At 37.1% G+C, this 20,894-nt stretch overlaps 1 protein-coding gene across 2 annotated transcripts in view; it reads right to left on the bottom strand.

The window, feature by feature from the left end:
• The window catches only part of TEX11 (testis expressed 11), a 358,129-nt gene that overhangs the window by 89,909 nt on the left and 247,326 nt on the right, over positions 1–20,894 (bottom strand). For both annotated transcript variants that reach the window (XM_022561047.2, XM_089904417.1), the window contains exons 16-17: positions 17,755–17,857; positions 1,443–1,567 (exon numbers count right to left, since the gene is read on the bottom strand). In XM_022561047.2, coding sequence (XP_022416755.1) covers positions 1,443–1,567; positions 17,755–17,857 — 228 coding nt within the window. The remainder of the gene's footprint in view (positions 1–1,442; positions 1,568–17,754; positions 17,858–20,894) is intronic.

The raw sequence follows: 20,894 nt of genomic DNA, 5'->3' as shown, positions 1-20,894 counted from the left end.
CCTTTTCAGAAATATAGTTCCATAATTCTTCCATTGGCTTTCTTCTGCTTTCCATCAAATGTAACTTTATAAACCTTCCTTTAAAAAGATATTTGCCTTTGGGTTCCCCATTAGAGATTTTTCTCTCATTTCCTGCACAAGCACATCATGTATCTACATTTGCCAAATATTTTTCCTCTTCCAGGAGTTCTATTATCCTATTCATTAACATCAAAACATATCATTCAAAACTGTATTCAGCTACTACTTTGGGCAAGATATTGGGCAAGGTACTAGAAATATGGCCCTCAAGGACTTTGTAAGTCAAGTAAGACAATCCATGCATTAGCAATATAAGGCAGTATATATGATACAGACCAAATAACTAGCATACACGTTAAAAATTACTGAAACTTAGAGTAGAAAGAGAGCAACTGAGGACTGGAATTGATTTGGGAAGTCTCTACAGCGGAAGGAAATCTTAAGTTGGACTTTGAAAAGGTGGCATTTAAATAAGAACATTTCTTAAAAGATGGGATGGTATAAACCAGACACAGAAAAAGGAATGTGACTGGCCTGTTTGACAAACACAGTATTTGTTTGGAGTTATAGAGGGCCTGTGCCTCCACCATTCTAGATCCTGTGCCTAACGTAATGGTGGCTTATATCACTATAATGATGATACAGGGGAGTAATATGAGATAAAGTAGAAGAGACAGCTGTGGCCAGATTGTATATCGTTAATAAGAACAGAAACACTATATGCGTAGATCAAGCTTCTTTAATTACAAATCACATTTTCAGCCATCCTCTTACTTAATTTTCAAAATAACACTGGAGTTAGGTATTATCTTTATTTTACAAACGATGAAATTAAGATTCAAAGAAGGGAAGCACTTAAGTGGCAGAGCCAGAATTCAAACCTGGTCTATCACCTAGTCCAAGAGCTCCACAGTTGCTACAATGCTTCTCCTAATCCTGTATATTACTAAGACCAGAATTTTGCAAGTAAACAAAGGAGGTGCAAGTATTTATTACTTCTAAACTAAAGTCGCTTTCTGGTTACAAACTAAAAAGGTCCATTAAGATTTAAACTGCGTTTTTTTTTTTTTTGGCAAACTGATGATAAAGATAAGTTTCCAAATAGATGATTATTTTTTTGCATGGTATAGTACTTCAAATCTCAAGTTTCTAATAAAAGTTAATGTTTTGCTATGCTTAGTTTTTCTGTTGTTTTAAGCTCAAAACTATTACCTCACTTTGTTTTATTTACTTTTCTCTATATCATAAAGCAATGAAGAGAAATAAAGCAATTCTGCAACAAAGCTTGGTGTGAAAACAATGAGGCAAAATAGAGGGTAAAGAAAGGCCTCTCCTGTGCCTAACTGATGATGATTCCATTCTAATTGTCTCTGAAAATGGAAAAGAGGTAAAAATCTCATAGACGGGTACATAAGAATTACCTGTAGAGCAAGCTGGGCAGCTAAATTGAGGAACATGGAAACTAAACTTCTATTTGTAACTACATCATTCTCTTCTTGTTCTTCAGCTCTTAATAAATTCTCTGAAGGAGCAATTGCCTGCAAAGCTGAAAAACAAGGAAACAATTAAAAAATGAGATACTCTTATCAAAGATAATAGCTATCTCTGGTTAATTATATCCCAATGACTTTGGAATTTGTTTTAAGAGCATTAATATCTTTAAAATATTAATTTTCATAAAGTCATCTAAATTGCTAAACTGTCAAGGAGGACTTGAATGTCACAAAAATGCCCAACTAGGCAATTCATCTCTATGAATTTATTCCATGGATACATCCGAAAAGTGAATATACAACATACAAATATGTTCACACAGCAATTTTTTGTAAGAGTGAAATATGGAATGAACCTAAATTTCATCAATAATGTATGGGTTAAATACAATTTGGTACATCCATATAGTGGATTCTAATACAGAATAAAGTAAAAAAAAAAGAATGGTGGTATTATATTTCCTTATATGTCTTAAAGTCAGACCATGATAAGTTAGATACGTATGTACTATAGGCCTTAAGTAACAACTAAAATAACAAAACAAAAAGTTATACCTAATAAGCCAAAGAATGAGATAAACATAATTATAAAATATTAATTAATCTAAAAGAAGGGCAGAAAAAAGAAAAATGGCAACAAAGACCAGATAGGACAAATAGAAGACAAATAACAAGATGCTAAATTTAAACTTAGCCATATCAGTAATCACGTTAAAATATAAATGGTCTAGGGCTTCCCTGGTGGCGCAGTGGTTGAGAGTCCACCTGCCGATGCAGGGGACACGGGTTCATGCCCTGGTCCGGGAAGATCCCACATGTCACGGAGCGGCTAGGCCCGTGAGCCATGGCCACTAAGCCTGCGAGTCCAGAGCCTGTGCTCTGCAACGGGAGAGGCCACAACAGTGAGAGGCCCACGTACCGCAAAAAAAAAAAAAAAAAAAAATTATATATATATATATATATATATATATATAAATGGTCTAGATGATCCAATTAAAAGACAGAGATAGACCTTTAAGATGGTGGAGGGGTAAGACGCGGAGATCACCTTCCTCCCCACAAATACATCAGAAATACATCTACTTGTGAAACAACTCCTACAGAACACCTACTGAATGCTGGAAGAAGACCTCAGACTTCCCAAAAGGCAAGAAAACACCCATGTACCTGGGTAGGGCAAAAGGAAAAAGAAAAAACAGAGACAAAAGAATAGGGACAGGACCTGCACCTCTGGGAGGGAGCTGTGAAGGAGGAAAAGTTTCTATACACTAGGAAGGCCCTTCACTGGCAGAGACTGCGGGGGGGGGGGGGCGGGGAGGTTGGAGGGTAAGCTTCAGAGCCATGGAGGAGAGTGCAGAAATAGGGGTGCAGAGGGCAAAGCGGAGAGATTCCCGCACAGAGGATCAGTGCCGACCAGCACTCACCGGACTGAGAGGCTTGTCTGTTCACCCGCTGGCGTGGGCAGGGACTGGGAGCTGAAGCTCCGGAGTCGGAGGTCAGGTCCCAGGGAGAGGACTAGGGTTGGCTGGCTGAACACAGCCTGAAGGGGGCTAGTGCACCAAAGCTAGATGGGAGGGAGTCTGGGAGAAAGTCTGGAACTGCCTAAGAGGAAAGAGACCATTGTTTCAGGGTGTGCAAGGAGAGGCAATTCAGACCACTGCCTAAACAAGCTCCAGAGACAGATGAGAGCTGCGTTTATCAGCACAGACACCAGAGACGGGCATGAAACGTTAAGGCTGCTGCTGCAGGACCAAGAAGCCTGTGTGCAAGCACAGGTCACTATCCACACAGCCCCTCCCGAAAGTCTGTGCAGCCCGCCACTGCCAGGGTCCCATGATCCAAGGACAACTTCCCCAGGAGAACATACGGCATGCCTCAGGCTGTTGCAACTTCACGCTGGCCTCTGCCGCCACAGGCTCGCCACGCATTCCGTACCCCTCCCTCCCCCTGGCCTGAGTGAGCCAGAGCCCCTTAATCAAGCTGCTACTTTAACCCCACCCTGTCTGAGCGAAAAACAGATGCCCTCAGGAGACCTACACGCAGAGGCGGAGCCAAATCCAAAGCTGAACCCCAGGAGCTGTGCGAACAAAGAAGAGAAAGGGAAAGTTCTCCCAGCAGCCTCAGGAGCAGTGGATTAAATCTCCACATTCAACTTGATGTACCCTGCATCTGTGGAATACCTGAATAGACAACGAATCATCCCAAAATTGAGGCAGTGGATTTTGGGAGCAAATGTAGACTTGGGGTTTGCTTTCTGCATCTAATTTGTTTCTGGTTTTATGTTTATCGTATTTCAATATTTAGAGTTTATTATCACTGGTAGATTTGTGTATTGACTTGGTTGCTCTCTTCCTTTTTTTTAATATATAGATACATATACTTTTTCCTTTTTCACTTTGCATGCGCGTATATGTGTATGTGATTTTGTCTGTATAGGTTTGCTTTTACCATTTGTCCTAGGGTTCTGTCTGTCCGTTGTTTTTGTTTTTTTTTTTAGTATAGTTTTTAGCACTTGTTATCATTGTTGGATTGGTTTTTTGGTTTGGTTGCTCTCTTCTTTCTTTCTTCTTTTGTTTACTTTTTAATTTTTAATATTTTATTTTAATAATTCCATTTTATCTTATTTTTCTTTCTTTCCTTTTTTCTCCTTTTCCTCTGAGCTGTGTGGCTGACAGGGTGTTGGTGCTCCAGCTGGGTGTCAGGCCCGTGCCTCTGAGGTGGGAGACCCGAGTTCAGGACACTGAACCACAGGAGACCTCCCTGCTCCACGTATTATCAAACAGCGAAAGCTCTCCCAGAGATCTCCATCTGAACGCTACGACCAGCTCCACTCAATGACCAGCAAGCTACAGTGCTGGACACCTTATGCCAAACACCTAGCAAGACAGGAACAAAACACGACCCAGTAGCAGAAAGACTGCCTAAAATCATAGTAAGGTCACAGACACCCCAAAACATACCACCGGGCACAGTCCTGCCCATCAGAAAGACAAGATCCAGCCTCATCCAACAGAACACAGGCACCAGTCAGCTCCACCAGGAAGCCTACACAATCCACTGAACCAAACTTACCCACTGGGAGCAGACACCAAAAACAACAAGAACTAAGAACCTGCAGCCTGCAAAAAGAAGATGGCAAACACGGTAAGTTAAGCAAAATGAGAAGACAGAGAAACACACAGCAGATGAAGGAGGAAGGCAAAAACCCACCAGACCTAACAAGTGAAGATGAAATAGGCAGTCTACCTGAAAAAGAATTCAGAATAATGATAGTAAAGATGATCCAAAATTTTGGAAACAGAATGGAGAAAATACAAGAATCATTTAACAAGGATCAAAAGGAATTAAGAGCAAACAAACAATGATGAACAACACAATAATAAATGAAATTAAAATTCCCTAGAAGGAATCAATAGTAGAATAACTGAGGCAGAAGAACGGATAAGTGACCTGGGAAATAAAAGAGTGGAAATAACTACCACAGAGCAGAATAAAGAAAAGAGAATGAAAGGAATTCAGGACAGTCTCAGAGACTTTGAGACAACATTAAATGCACCAACATTCGAATCATAGGGGTCCCAGAAGAAGAAAAGAAAAAGAAAGGGACTGAGAAAATATTTGAAGAGATTATAATTGAAAACTTCCATAATATGGGAAAGGAAATAGTCAATCAATTCCAGGAGCCGCAGAGAGTCCCATACATGATAAATCCAAGGAGAAACATGTGAAGACAAATATTAATCAAACTATCAAAACTTAAATGAAAAGAAAAATTATTGAAAGCAGCAAGGGAAAAGCAACAAATAACATACAGGGGAATCCCCATTAGGTTAACAACTGACCTTTCAGCAGAAACTCTGCAAGCCAGAAGGGAGTGGCAGGACATATTTAAAGTGATGAGAGGGAAGAACCTACACCAAGATTACTCTACCCAGCAAGGATCTCATTCAGATTCGACAGAGAAATTAAAACCTTGACAGACACACAAAAGCTAAGAGAATTCAGCACCACCAAACCAGCTTTACAATAAATGCGAAGGCAACTTCTCTAGGCAGGAAACACAAGAGAAGGAAAAGACCTACAATAACAAACCCAAAACAATTAAGAAAATGGTAATAGGAACATACATATCGATAACTACCTTAAATGTAAATGGATTCAATGCTCCAACCAAAAGACAGAGACTGGCTGAATGGATACAAAAATAAGACCCATATATATGCTGTCTACAAGAGACCCACTTCAGACCTAGGGACACATACAGACTGAAAGTGAGGGGATGGAAAAAGATACTCCACGCAATTGGAAATCAAAAGAAAGCTGGAGTAGCAATTCTCATATCCGACAAAAGAGACTTTAAAATAAACACTATTAAAAGAGACAAAGAAGGACACTACATAATGATCAAGGGATCAATCCAAGAAAAACATATAACAATTGTAAATATTTATGCTCCTAACAGCAAATGCTAACAGCCATAAAAGGGGAAATCGACAGTAACACAGTCATAGCAGGGGACTTTAACACACCACTTTCACCAACGGACAGATTATCCAAAATGAAAATAAATAAGGAAACCAAGCTTTAAATAATATATTAAACACGATGACTTAACTGATAATTAACTGATAATTTACAGGATTATTGCATCCAAAAACAACAGAATACATTTTCTTCTCAAGTGCTCATGCAACATTCTCCAGGACAGATCATATTGTGGGTCAGAAATCAAGCCTTGCTAAATTTAAGAAAATTGAAATTGTATCAGGTATCTTTTCTGACCACAAAGCTATGAATCTAGATATCAATTACAGGAAAAAATCTGTAAAAAGTACAAACATATGGAAACTAAAAAATACACTATTATATAACCAAGAGGTCACTGAAGAAATCAAAGAGGAAATCAGAAAATACCTAGAGACAAATGACAATGAAAACATGACGACCCAAAACCCATGGGATGCAGCAAAAGCAGTTCTAAGAGGGAAGTTTACAGCAATACAATCCTACCTCAAGAAACCAGAAACATCTCATATAAACAACCTAACTTTACACCTAATGCAGTTAGAGAAAAAAGAACCAAAAACCCCAAAGTTAGCAGAAAGAAAAAAATCATAAAGATCAGATCAGAAATAAATGAAGAAATGAAGGAAACGACAGCAAAGATCAATAAAACTAAAAGCTGGTTCTTTGAGAAGACAGACAAAATTGATAAACCATTAGGCAGACTCATCAAGAAAAGAAGGGAGAAGACTCAAATCAGTAGATTTAAAAATGAAAAGAAAGTAACAACTGACACTGCAGAAATACAAAGGATCATGAGAGATTACTACAAGCAACTATATGCCAATAAAATGGACAACCTGGAAGAAATGGACAAATTCTCAGAAATGCACAACCTTCCGAGACTGAACCAGGAAGAAATAGAAAACATAAACAGACCAACACAAGCAGTGAAATTGAGACTGTGATTAAAAATCTTCTAACATAAAAAGCCCAGGACCAGAAGGCTTCACAGGTGAACTCTAACACATATTTAGAGAAGAGCAATACCTATCCTACTCAAACTCTTCCAAAATATAGCAGAGGGAGGAACACTCCCAAACTCATACTGAGGCCAACATCACCCTGATACCAACACCAGGCAAAGATGTCACAGGGCTTTCCTGGTGGCACACTGGTTGAGAGTCCGCCTGCCGATGCAGGGGACACGGGTGCATGTCCCAGTCCAGGAAGATCCCACATGCTGCAGAGCGGCTGAGCCTGTGAGCCATGGCCACTGAGCCTGCGCGTCCGGAGCCTGTGCTCTGCGTCGGGAGAGGCCACGGCAGTGAGAGGCCCGCGTATCGCCAAAAAACAAAAACAAAAACAAAGATGTCACAAGGAAAGAAAACTACAGGCCAATATCACTGATGAACATAGATGCAAAAATCCTCAACAAAATACTCGCAAGCAGAATCCAACAGCAAATTAAAAGGATTGTACACCATGATCAAGTGGGCTTTATCTCAGGAATGCAAGAATTCTTCAATATATGTAAATCAATCAATGTGATAAACCATATCAACAAATTCAAGGAGAAAAACCATATGATCATCTCATTAGATGCAGAAAAAGCTTTTGACAAAATTCAACACACATTTATGATAAAAACCCTCCAGAATGTAGGCATAGAGGGAACTTACCTCAACATAATAAAGGCCATATACGACAAACCCACAGCCAACATCGTTCTCAACAGTGAAAAACTGAAACCATTTCCTCTACGATCAGGAACAAGACAAGGTTGTCCACTCTCACCATCATTATGCAACATAGTTTTAGAAGTTTTAGTCACAGCAATCAGAGAAGAAAAAGAAATAAAAGGAATCCAAATGGGAAAAGAAGAAGTAAAGCTGTCACTGTTTGCAGATGACATGATACTATACATAGAGAATCCTAAAGATTCTATCAGAAAACTACCAGAGCTAATGAATGAATTTGGTTAAGTAGCAGGACACAAAATTAATTAATGCACAGAAATCGCTTGCATTCGTATACACTAAAGATGAAAAATCTCAAAGAGAAATTAAGGAAACACTCCCATTTACCACTGCAACAAAAAGAATAAAATACCTAGGAATAAACCAACTAAGGAGGCAACAGACCTGTACGCAGAAAACTATAAGACACTGATGAAAGAAATTAAAGATGATACACACAGATGGAGAGATATACCATGTTCTTGGATTGGAAGAATCAACACTGTGAAAATGACTATACTACCCAAAGCAATGTACAGATTGAATGCAATTCCTATCCAACTACCAATGGCACTTTTCGTAGAACTAGAAGAAAAAATTTCACAACTTGTAGGGAAACACAAAAGACCCCAAATAGCCAAAGCAATCTTGAGAAAGAAAAACGGAGCTAGAGGAATCAGGCTCTGGACTTCAGACTATACTACCAGGCTACAATAATCAAGACAGTATGGTACTGGCACAAAAACAGAAACATAGATCAATGGAACAGGATAGAAAGCCCAGAGATAAACCCATGTACGTATGGTCACCTTATCTTTGATGAAGGAGGCAAGAACATACAATGGAGAAAAGACAGACTCTTCAATAAGTGGCACTGGGAAAACTGGACAGTACATGTAAAAGAATGAAATTCGAACACTCCCTAACACCATACACAAAACTAAACTCAAAATGGATCACCATACACAAAACTAAACTCAAAATGGATTAAAAACCTAAAGGTACGGCCAGACACTATCAAACTCTTAGAGGAAAACATAGGCAGAACACTCTATGACATAAATCACAGCAAGATCCTTTTTGACCCACCTCCTAGAGAAATGGAAATAAAAACAAAAATTAAAAAATGGGACCTAATGAAACTTAAAATCTTTTGCGTAGCAAAGGAAAACACAAACAAGATGCAAAGAGAACCCTCAGAATGGGAGGAAATGTTTGTAAATGAAGCAACTGACAAAGGATTAATCTCCAAAATATACAAGCAGCACATGCAGCTCAGTATAAAAAAAACACAAACAACCCAATCCACAAATGGGCAGAAGACCTAAATAGACATTTCTCCAAAGAAGATATACAGATTGCCAAAAAACACATGAAAGGATGCTCAACGTCACTAATCATGAGAGAAATGCAAATCAAAACTACAATGAGGTATCACCTCACACCAGTCAGAATGGCCAGCATCAAAACATCTATAAACAGTAAATGCTGGAGAGGGTGTGGAGAAAAGTGAACCCTCTTGCACTGTTGGTGGGAATGTAAATTGATACAGCCACTATGGAGAACAGTATGGAAGTTCCTTATAAAACTAAAAATAGAACTACCATATGAACCAGCAATCCCACTACTGGGCATATACCCTGAGAAAACCATAATTTAAAAAGAGACATGTACCAAAATGTTCATTGCAGCTCTATCTACAGTAGCCAGGACATGCACGCAACCTAAGTGTGTACTGACAGATGAATGCATAAAGAAGATGTGGCGCATATATACAATGGAATATTACTCATCCATAAAAAGAAACGAAATTGAGTTATTTGTAGTGAGGTGGACGGACCTAGAGTCTGTCATACAGAGTGAAATAAGTCAGAAAGAAAAACAAATACTGTATGCTAACACATATATATGGAATCTAAAAATATATATATGGTGCCGAAGACCCTAGGGGCAGGACAGGAATAAAGATGCAGATGTAGAGAATGGACTTGAGGACATGGGGATTGGGAAGGGTAAGCTGGGATGCAGTAAGAGAGTGGCATGGACATATATACACTACCAAATGTAAAATAGATAGCTAGTGGGAAGCAGCCACATAGCACAGGAAGATAAGCTTGGTGCTTTCTGACCTCCAGAGGGGTGGGAAAGGGAGGGTGGGAGGGAGACGCAAGAGGGCGGAGATATGGGGATATATGTGTATGTATAGCTGATTCATTTTGTTATAAAGCAGAAAGTAATACACCATTGTAAAGCAATTATACTCCAATAATGATGTAAAAAAAAAAAAGGTAGACTGAATTGAAGAAAGCAACTTTAAACTATATGCTACCTACAAGAAACACACTTTAAATATAAAGCCAAAATTGGTTAAAAGAAAATGATGGGATAATATGTATATAGTAGAGATAATCAAAAGAAAGCTGGAGGGGTTATATTAATATCAGATAAAATAGACTTCAGAGCAAAGATTATTACCAGTGGTAGTAGGTTATTTCATGATGATAAAGGAATCAATTCATTATGAGGACATAATCCTAAATGTTTATGCATCCAATAACAAAATTTCAAAATACAAGAAGCAAAAACTGATAGAACTATGAGGAGTAATGAACAAATCCATAATTATTGTCCATGATTTCAATAACCTCTCTCCAATAACTGACAGGAGAAGTAGACAGAAAATCAGCAAGGATATTTAACACTATTAATCAACTTGACCTGACTGACATTTATAGAACACTTGACCTTACACCAGCAAAATACACATTCCTCTCTGGTGCACATGGAACATTTACCAAGAAAGAGAATATTCTGAGCCATATAAAAAGCATCAACATATTTTAAAAGATTCAAGTCATACAAACTTATGATCTTACACTAAAACAGAATTAAATTAAATTAATAAAAAAGTTCTCTGGAAATCTGCAAATGTTTGGAAAATAAATAGCATACTTCTAAACAATCCATGGGTTTACACTGGAGTCAACGGTCATATTGCAAAGTATTTTGAAATGAATTAAAATGAAAACACAATATATCAAAATTTGTGTATTGTCACTAAAGCAATACTTAGAAGGTAATTTATAGCATTAACTGTTTATGTTAAACCAGAATAAAAGTCTTAAATCAATGACGTCAGCTTTCACCTTTGGAAAGCAGAAAAGAAAGAGCAAATGAAACTCAAAGTAAGTAGAAGAATGGAAATGATAAAGATCAGAACATTTATAACTGAAATAGAAAACAGAAAAAAACAATAGAGAAAAATTAATGAAACCAAAAGCTGGTTCTTTGAGAGCAATAAAATTGATCAACTTGTAGCCACTCTGACAGGGAGAAAAAGAGAGAAGACACAAATTACAAATATCAGGAATGATAAAGGTGACATCACTAAAGATTTGACAGATGTCAGAAGGATAATGGATGATATAATGAATGACTTTAGGCCAATAATTTCAACAACTTAGATGAAACAGACAAATTTCTTGAAAGACACAAACTACCAAAGCTCAGTTTGGAAATAATAGATAACCTGAAGAAACCTTTTGTCTATTAAAGAAATTGAGCTTATAATTAAAAACCTTCTCATAAAGAAAACTCCAGCCCCAGATGGCTTCACTTGTGAACTCTAGCAAACATTTAACAAAGAAATAATACCAACTGAGCAACACAAATTCTTCTAGAAGACGGAAAAAGAGGGTGTATTTTCCAATTCATTCTACGTAGTAAGCATTACCCTAATTGCAAAACCGAAAACATTACAGAAAAACTAGAGACCAGTATCACTGATGGACACAGGTACAAATATCCTTAAACTGTTAACAAATCAAATCTAACATTATATTTAAAAAAAGAACACATCATGACTAAGTGGAGCTTATCCCAGGAATGCAGCATTGGTTTATCTGTTGAAAAATCAATGTAACTGACCATATTAACAAACTTTAAAAAAAAATTATCATTTCATTTCCAAATGTTTTCTCCCATTCTGCGGATTGTCTTTTTGTTTTGTTTATGGTTTCCTTTGCTGGGCAAAAGCTTTTAAGTTTAATTAGGTCCCATTTGTTCATTTTTGGTTTTTACTTTCATTACTCTAGGAGGGGGATCAAAAAAGACATTACTGTGGGGCTTCCCTGGTGGCACAGTGGTTGAGAGTCCGCCTGCCGATGCAGGGAACACGGGTTCGTGCCCTGGTCTGGGAGGATCCCACATGCCGCGGAGCGGCTGGGCCCGTGAGCCATGGCCGCTGGGCCTGTGCGTCCAGAGCCTGTGCTCCGCAACGGGAGAGGCCACAACAGTGAGAGGCCCGCGTACCGCAAACAAACAAACAAACAAACAAAAAAGATGTTACTGTGAGTTATGTCAAAGAGTGTTTTGCCTATGTTTTACTCCAGGAGTTTTATAGTATCCAGCCTTATATTTAGGTCTTTAATACATTTTGAGTTTATTTTTCTGTATGGTGTTAGGGAGTGTTCTAATTTCATTCTTTTACATATAGCTGTCCAGTTTTCCCAGCACCACTTACTGAAGAGATTGTCTTTTCTCCATTGTATATTCTTCCCTACTTTGTCATAGATTAGTTGACCATAGGTGTGTGGGTTTATCTCTGGACTTTCTATCCTGTTCCATTGATGTGTATTTCTGTTCTTGTGCCAGTACAAATTAATCTCTCCAAAATACAAAAACAGCTCATGCAGGTCAATATCAAAAAAAAAAACAAAACAAAACAAAAAAAAAAACCTGTCAAGAAATGGGCAGAAGGGCTTCCCTGGTGGTGCAGTGGTTGAGAATCCACCTGCCGATGCAGGGGACACGGGTTCGTGCCCCTGTCTGGGAAGATCCCACATGCCGCGGAGTGGCTAGGCCCGTGAGCCATGGCCGCTGAGCCTGCGCGTCGGGAGCCTGTGCTCCGCGACGGGAGAGGCCACAACAGTGAGAGGCCCGCGTACCGCAAAAAAGAAAAAGAAAAGGCAGAAGATCTAAATAAACATTTCTCCAAAGAAGACATACAGATGGCTAAAAAGCACATGAAAAGATGCTCAACATCACTAATTATTAGAGAAATGCAAATCAGAACTACAGTGAGCTATCACCTCACACTGGTCAGAATGGCCATCAACAAAAAGTCTACAAACTATAAATGCTGGAGAGGGTGTGGAGAAAAGGGAACACTATTAGACTCTTAGTGGGAATGTAAACTGGTACAGCCACTATGGAGGACAGTATGCAGGTTCCTTAAAAAACTAAAAATAGAGCTAACATATGATCCAGCAATCCCACTCCTGGGCATATATCTGGAGAAAACCGTAATTCGAAAAGATACATACACCCCAATGTTCACTGCAGCACTATTTACGATAGCCAGGACATGGAAGCAACCTAAATTTCCATCAACAGAGGAATGGATAAAGAAGATGTGGTACATATATACAATGGAATATTACTCAGCCATAAAGAAGAATGAAATAATTCCACTGGCAGCAACATGGATGGACCTAGAGATTGTCATACTGAATGAAGTAAGTCAAAGACAGATATCATATGATATCGCTTATATGTGGAATCTAAAAAAAAGGTTACAAATGAACTTATCTACAAAACCAGAATAGAGTTACAGATGTAGAAAACAAACTTATGGTTCGGGGGTGGGGGGGATGGGTAAATTAGAAGACTGGGATTGACATACACACACTACTATATATAAAATAGATAACTAGTAAGGACCTGCTGTATAGCACAGGGAACTCTACTCAATACTCTGTTATGGCCTATATGGGAAAAGAATCTAAAGAAGAGTGGATATATGTATAGGTATAACAGGTTCACTTTGCTGTACACCTGAAACTAACACAACATTGTAAATCAACTGTACTCCAAAAATATTTTTTAAAAGTTGATCATTTCAATAGATGTAGAAAAATCATATGACCAAATTCAACATCCACTCCTGATTAAAAACTCCCTGGAAACTGGAAACAGGAAACAGAAGGGAACTTCCTCAACCTGATAAAAGGTATCTATGAAAAACCTACAGCTAACATCATACTTAATAATTGAAAACTGGATGCTTTCCCTCTAAAATCAGGAAAAAGTCAAGGATGTCTGCTTTTTACCAATTTTACTGGAGATTCTAACAAGTACAATAAAGTATGAAAAACTGTACCCAGATTGGACAGGAAGTAGTAAAATTGTCTTTATTCACAGTCAACATAATAATCTACAAGAAAGCCACTGGAACTAGTGAGTTTAGCAACTCTGTAGGATACAAATCAATATACAAAAGTCAATTCTATTTCTACATACTTGCGATGAACAGTCAGAAACTGAAGGATTTTTAAAAATGCCATTTGAAATAGCATAAAATACGGTATACTTAGCGATAAATCTGACAAAAGGTGCACAAAACCTTATATGTTGAAAGACAGAAAAGATTGCTGAGAGAAATTAAAGACCTAAATATAACTTGTTCACAGGTTGGAAGATGTCAATTCTCTCCAAACTGATCTACAGAGTCAGTGTAATCCCAATCAATATTTACCTTTGTAGAAACTGAAAAACTTATTTAAAATTTAAAATTCACAGAGATATACAAAGGACTTAGAATAGCCCAAACAATTTAAAAGAGAAGAATAAAGTTGGAGGACTAACACTACATGATTTCAAATTTACTACATAGCTACATTAATCAAGACAGTGTGGGAATGGGGTAAAGAGGAGTAGTTCAGTGGAACAGAATGAAGAGTCCAGAAGAGACCCACGCACATATGACAACTGATTTTCATTAAAGGTACAAAGGCAATCAGTTGGGAAAGGACAGAATTTTTAAATAAATGAAGCTGGAATGATTAGGTAACCATGTGCAAAAAAAAAAATGAACTTCAATCCATACCTTAAGTCAAATATAAAAAATTAATGCAAAATGGACCACAGAACTGACCACAAACTTAAACCTAAAACTGTAAAATTTCTTGAAGAAAACACAGGGAAAATTTTTTGTGACCATGGATTAGGTAAAGATTTCTTAGATACAATACCAAAATATCCATAAAAGAAGATAAATTAGACTTCATCATCTTGTCATGAAATGCACTGATAAGAAAATAAAAAGAAAAATTTGTAAAACACATATCTGATAAATACCTTGTATCTAGAATATATAAAGAACTTCGAAACTCAATAAGAACACAAAGTTTCTTACAGAAAACTGCGCAAAAGATTTGTACAAACACTCCACCAAAGAAGATATATGGATGTCAAATATTGGACACTATGGAAATGCTAATTATAATCACAGTACTGTATCTCTACCTCATTATTAGAATGGCTAAAGAAATTTATCAGCAGACAATTCCAAGTGCTGGTGAGGCTGTAGATCAACTGGAACTTTCATACATAGCTAGTTAGAACATAAAACTGTATAGCCACTTTAGAAAAGAGTTTGGCAGTTTCTAACAAAGTTAAACATATACTTACAACCCAGCAAACCCAGTCCTCGATATTTACCCTAGAGAAGTGAAATACTGTCATCATACAAAATCTGTAAACAGATGTTTATAGCACCTTTATTTATAATCACCCAAACCGGAAACCATCCAAATATCCTTCAACTGGTAAATGTATAAATTTTGGTACATCCATACTTACGAAATACTACTTAGCAATAAAAGAGAACAAACTATGGGAACACACAACAGTATGAATGAGTTTCAAATGTATTATGCTAAGTGAAAGAAGGCTCAAAAAGCTTCATACTATATGATTCCATTTATATGACATTCTGGAAAAGGCAAAATTATAGGGATAGAAATGAGATTAGTAGGAATCAGGGCTGGAAGTGGTGGGAAGGAGTGACAACAAAGGGGCCTGAGTTAATTTTTTGTTCTATATCTTGATTGTGGTGCTGGCTACATGACTGTAAGCAATTGTCAAAACTCATAGAATTACTAATATAAATAAACCTTATAAAATCATACACTAAACAACAGTAAATTTTATTGTATGTATTTTCAATAAACATGACTAAGAAGTGGACACAGATAACTGGGGAAGAAATGAAAATACTGAGCTAATGCTATGCTTAAAAAGTAAAATAGGGCTTCCTTGGTGGCGCAGTGGTTGAGAGTCCGCCTGCTGATGCAGGGGACACGGGTTCGTGCCCCGGTCCGGGAGGATCCCAATGCCGCGGAGCGGCTGGGCCCGTGAGCCATGGCCGCTGAGCCTGCACGTCCGGAGCCTGTGCTCCGCAACGGGAGAGGCCATGGCAGTGAGAGGCCCGCGTACCGCAAAAAAAAAAAAAAAAAAAAAAAAAAGTAAAATAATTTTATTTTAATAGAATGTTAAAAGAAAAGCCTTAATAGGAAATCTGCCTAAGTGCCCATCATCGGATGAATGGATAAAGAAGATGTGGCACATATATACAATGGAATATTACTCAGCCATAAAAAGAAACGAAATTGAGCTATTTGTAATGAGGTGGATAGATCTAGAGTCTGTCATACAGAGTGAAGTAAGTCAGAAAGAAAAAGACAAATACCGTATGCTAACACATATATATGGAATTTAAGAAAAAAAAGTGTCATGAAGAACCTAGGGATAAGACAGGAATAAAGACGCAGACCTACTGGAGAACGGACTTGAGGATATGGGGAGGGGGAAGGGTGAGCTGTGACAGGGCGAGAGAGAGTCATGGACATATACACACTAACAAACGTAAGGTAGATAGCTAGTGGGAAGCAGCCGCATGGCACAGGGATATTGGCTCGGTGCTTTGTGACAGCCTGGAGGGGTGGGATAGGGAGGGTGGGAGGGAGGGAGACGCAAGAGGGAAGACATATGGGAACATAAGTATATGTATAACTGATTCACTTTGTTATAAAGCAGAAACTAACACACCATTGTAAAGCAATTATACCCCAATAAAGATGTTAAAAAAAAAAAAAAGGAAATCTGGTTGTGTGGGGTTATTTTTTTTTGCCATTTCTACTGGCAAAAGTTTCAAGTTTTTCTATACTTCAGCATAATATATCAAGAAAAACAAATGCCCAGAAGTCTCTAGTGAAAACCCTGATGATGGACATAACAGCAATATTAACCTTGATAAAGAGCTGATTCCAATTTGTTAGTCCTTAATTAATATACAGATATACTTTACTACCGTGGAACATTTCTTTTTCAAAGCAGAATAAATCATCTTTCTTTTTCTTACAGAGTGAATAACAGACTCCACTGCACATTTAGTAGGTATTCACAAATAGTTGTTTAATTGGACTAGTATAAATTCTGTTTGAACCCATTAACTCAAGCTTCTCAATTTCTCTACTTGTGCCCTTCACAAAGGGCAACCAGTCTGAAGCTCAAACAGCTCCAGGATTTGCTCAGCTACCCAGAGCTGAGCAGGAATAATATCACAGCACAGGTAACTCTGTGACCAAGTCAAGATACACGTGTGTGCAGACAACTAGCTAGGAAACTACGCTTAACTTAATGGAAAGGACAAAGCACTAATGGGATAAGGTCCATGTGAGCAACTGTGACATGGACCTGTCAACCCTGTGGAGAGAAACTACATTTCAGGGCCAGATCTCTCACCGATAACTTCCCAAATAAGTACAATCAAAAGGTATCCTGGAGACTTCTATTCTCTAATGACAATTCTTAAATGACTGCATTATAATTTCTCCCTGCTCTCACAGTTTTTTAAAGTTAATTTTTAATAGGCTGGTTCAAATGACAAAGTACAAAAAAGTATACAGGAACAAGACTTTCCCCCAATTCTTGCCCCACATCTGCCCAGTTCCTACTCCTTCAGTAGGCAAACCCTGTTCTTTTATTTTTATGCAACCTTCCATAGTTTCTTTTTGTATGGTTGTATCATCTTTACATAGGAAAGCTAGCATATATATTCAACTCCATTGTCTTAAAAACTATTTTTCTCTATTACAGCCAAAGAGAATTATTCTTTGTGTTAACAGTCAAATATAACTCATAAATAACATTTATACCTCTGTCAGAGTTGCCCTCTAGGATTGCCATCTTGAATACATAAAATTTAGTGAAAATATTTGTAGGATCACATCGTTCAGCTTCTGTCACCGCCTCTTTAGCCTGAAAAAAGAAATACTGGGTTTCTTTTACAAAGCATATAAGGAAGACTTTACCATATTTTACTAATACTATTAACATAGTCACAATGGCTGAGGGATACTCATAATGAAAAGACATGAATCTGAGAAAAATCTTTGAAGAACTGTTCTATTAAAATGCTATGGAAATACTGAACTCTGCTTCTGAAAATAGGGCACATTATATATGTCAAACCAACCCTCCTACTGAAAACAACCAAAAAATGTTGGATAGCGTTTTTTTTTTTAATTCCAAAAGCAAGTGACTAGTAAAGTAATTACCAAGCAATATCTAAGGAAAAGTGAGGTCCCAGAGAAGTAAATGGAGAATTAAAGCTACTTTTTTTTTCCTGCTGGGCATTTGTAAACCTAGGCAAATGTTAACTTTAGTTTTAATGTACCTTACTAGGTCAGGAAAATAGACATCAAGGCTCAAGGGATCACACTCTTAGGCTAAGGGAAAACCAGAAGTAAACCCACTTTCATCCACATCCTCAGGGGACTGCAATGAAAGATAGATACCTTGGTTCTGAGAAGAATTCAACAAAATGGGGTACGGAAAACCAGTCCCTAATGTGTAATACAAACAGACTTTCGCATGTATTTAAAGCCCCAAATTACATTATATGGGAGGCCAAAAGATGTCAAGCTATGAATTTAGTTTTCATTGGTCCCAAACATAGGAAGAAGCAAATGTAAATCCTCTCTGGGGGAAGACACCTTCATCTTAGGCTTCAAAATATTTCCATAAATAATTTTTCAAGAATCTTGAGTAGAAACATAAAAAAATCAAGCACAGTAGGAAACAAGACACCATAAATGAGAATCAACAGAAACAGACTCTCAGGATGTAAATAAAATAACTATCAAAAACTGCCTATAAAACATCTCTGTTTTCAAGGTTTAAGGAAATAAAAGATATGCTCAAAAAGTATATAACTAGGTTGATATTCAATAGTACATATTGATACAGTTACAGTGGTTGTTTCCAGCTGGTATCCATTCTGACTGATTATTGCCCAAGCCGTATCAGTTGTTAAACACTTTGCACATCACACAAGTTTATAAGAAACAGAAACTATAAAATGTGACCTTGTTGATTTGGGCAAAAAGAACTACTTGAAATGAAAGATACAATAACCCAAATGGCAACATAATGGATAGGCTTACTAACAGCAATTTATAAGCAGATGAAGAGAAAATTAGTGAACTGAAAGATAAGACATAATAAATATGCAGCTAAAGTGCAGCAGAGAGAGACTACAAACATGGTGGACAGTTAAGTAAGGATTCTATTCTTTTAGGACAATCATTAAAAGAATACAAACAGTAATTAATTTCTACACTAGTAGAAGGGGGAAACCAGAAACTACAAAAAAATGAGGATAAAGTCTTTTTAAAACAATTGGTGCTGGAACAACTGGACATCCACATGCAAAAAAGAAAAACAATCTGAGCACAGACCTTAAACCTTTCACAAAAATTAATTCAAAAACAATCGTAAATCTAAATGTAAGACCTCAAACTACAGAACTCTTAGAGGTAACATAGGGGAAAACTACGTGACATTTGGTTTACTGATGACTTTTTAAACAACACTGAAAGCACAATTCATGAAAGAAAAAAGAAGCTGGACTTCATTAAAATTAGAAACTTCTGCTCTGTGAAAGACACTGTTAAGAGAATGAAAAGGCAAGCCACAAAATGGGAGAAAATATTTGCAAAACACATATATGATAAAGGAATTAGGACACACCATTATAAAAATAAATCAAAAAGGAAAAAAGCAAGAGAGGAAGAAAGGAACTAAAAACTCAAACAATTAACAAGATGGGACTAGTAAGCACTTAACTATCAATATTTAAATGTAAATGAACTAAACTATCCAATCAAAGACACAGAGTGGCTGAATGGATAAAAGACAAACAAAAACAAGATCCAACAATGTGCTATCTACAAGAGACTAACTTTAGCTTTAAGGACACACATAAGCTGAAAGTGAAGAGATGGAAAAAGATATTCCATGCAAATGGTAACAAAAAGAGAGCAAGAGTGGCTATAATTATCAGACAAAATAGACTTTACTCAAAATCAGTCACAAGAGACAAAGAAGGACACCATATAGTGACAAAGGGGTCAATTCATCAAGAGGATATAACAACTGTATATACATACACATTCAACACTAGAGCAACTAAATACTTAAAGCAAACATTAACTGAACTGAAGGGAGTAATAGAAATAAATAACAGTAGGGAACATTTCAAAACCCACTTTCAACAATACATAGGTATCCAAACAGAAAATTAATCAATAGTGGACCTAACACTACAGACAAAATTGACTGAATAGACACATACAGAACATTCCATTCAACAGCACCAGAATATATATTCCTCTCACATACACATGGAACATATTCTAGGATAAATCATATGTTGGGCCAGAAAGCAAGCCTTAACAAATTTAAGAAGATTGTAATCATATCAAGTATCTTTTCCCACTGCAATGGCATGAAACTAGAAAAAAATAACATGAAGAAAAATGAAAAATTTACAAATGCATGGAAATTAAACAACACACTCCTGAATAATCAACGGATCAAAGAAGAAATCAAAAGGCAAATTATAAAGTATTTTGAGAACAAAAACAACAAAGAAAATATATCAAAGCTTAGGGAATGCAGCAAAGATAGTTCTAAGAAGTAAGTTTATAGCAATAAATGCCTACATTAAGAAAAGATCTCAAATAAACAACCTAACTTTACTTCTCAAGGAATTATAAAGAAAAAACTAAGCCCAAATTTAGCAGGAGGGAATTAAAGATTAGAGCAGAGATAAATGATATAGAGACTAGAAAGATAATAGAAAAAAATTAATGAAACAAAGTTAAACAGACAACCCACAAAGACTGAATCAGGAAGAAACAGAAAATCAGAACAGACCAATAATAAGGAGACTGAATCAGTAATCAAAAACAGCCCAACAAAGAAAATACCAGGACCAGATGGTTTTAGTGGT

The sequence above is a fragment of the Delphinapterus leucas genome, chromosome X (assembly GCF_059928025.1).
Source record: "Delphinapterus leucas isolate spDelLeu-1000000601 "Yukka" chromosome X, BTC_Dleu_Yukka2, whole genome shotgun sequence".
Taxonomy (NCBI): Eukaryota; Metazoa; Chordata; class Mammalia; order Artiodactyla; family Monodontidae; genus Delphinapterus; species Delphinapterus leucas.
The sequence above is the reverse complement of the archived record's forward strand: the minus strand, read 5'-3'. Positions and strand labels throughout refer to the sequence as shown.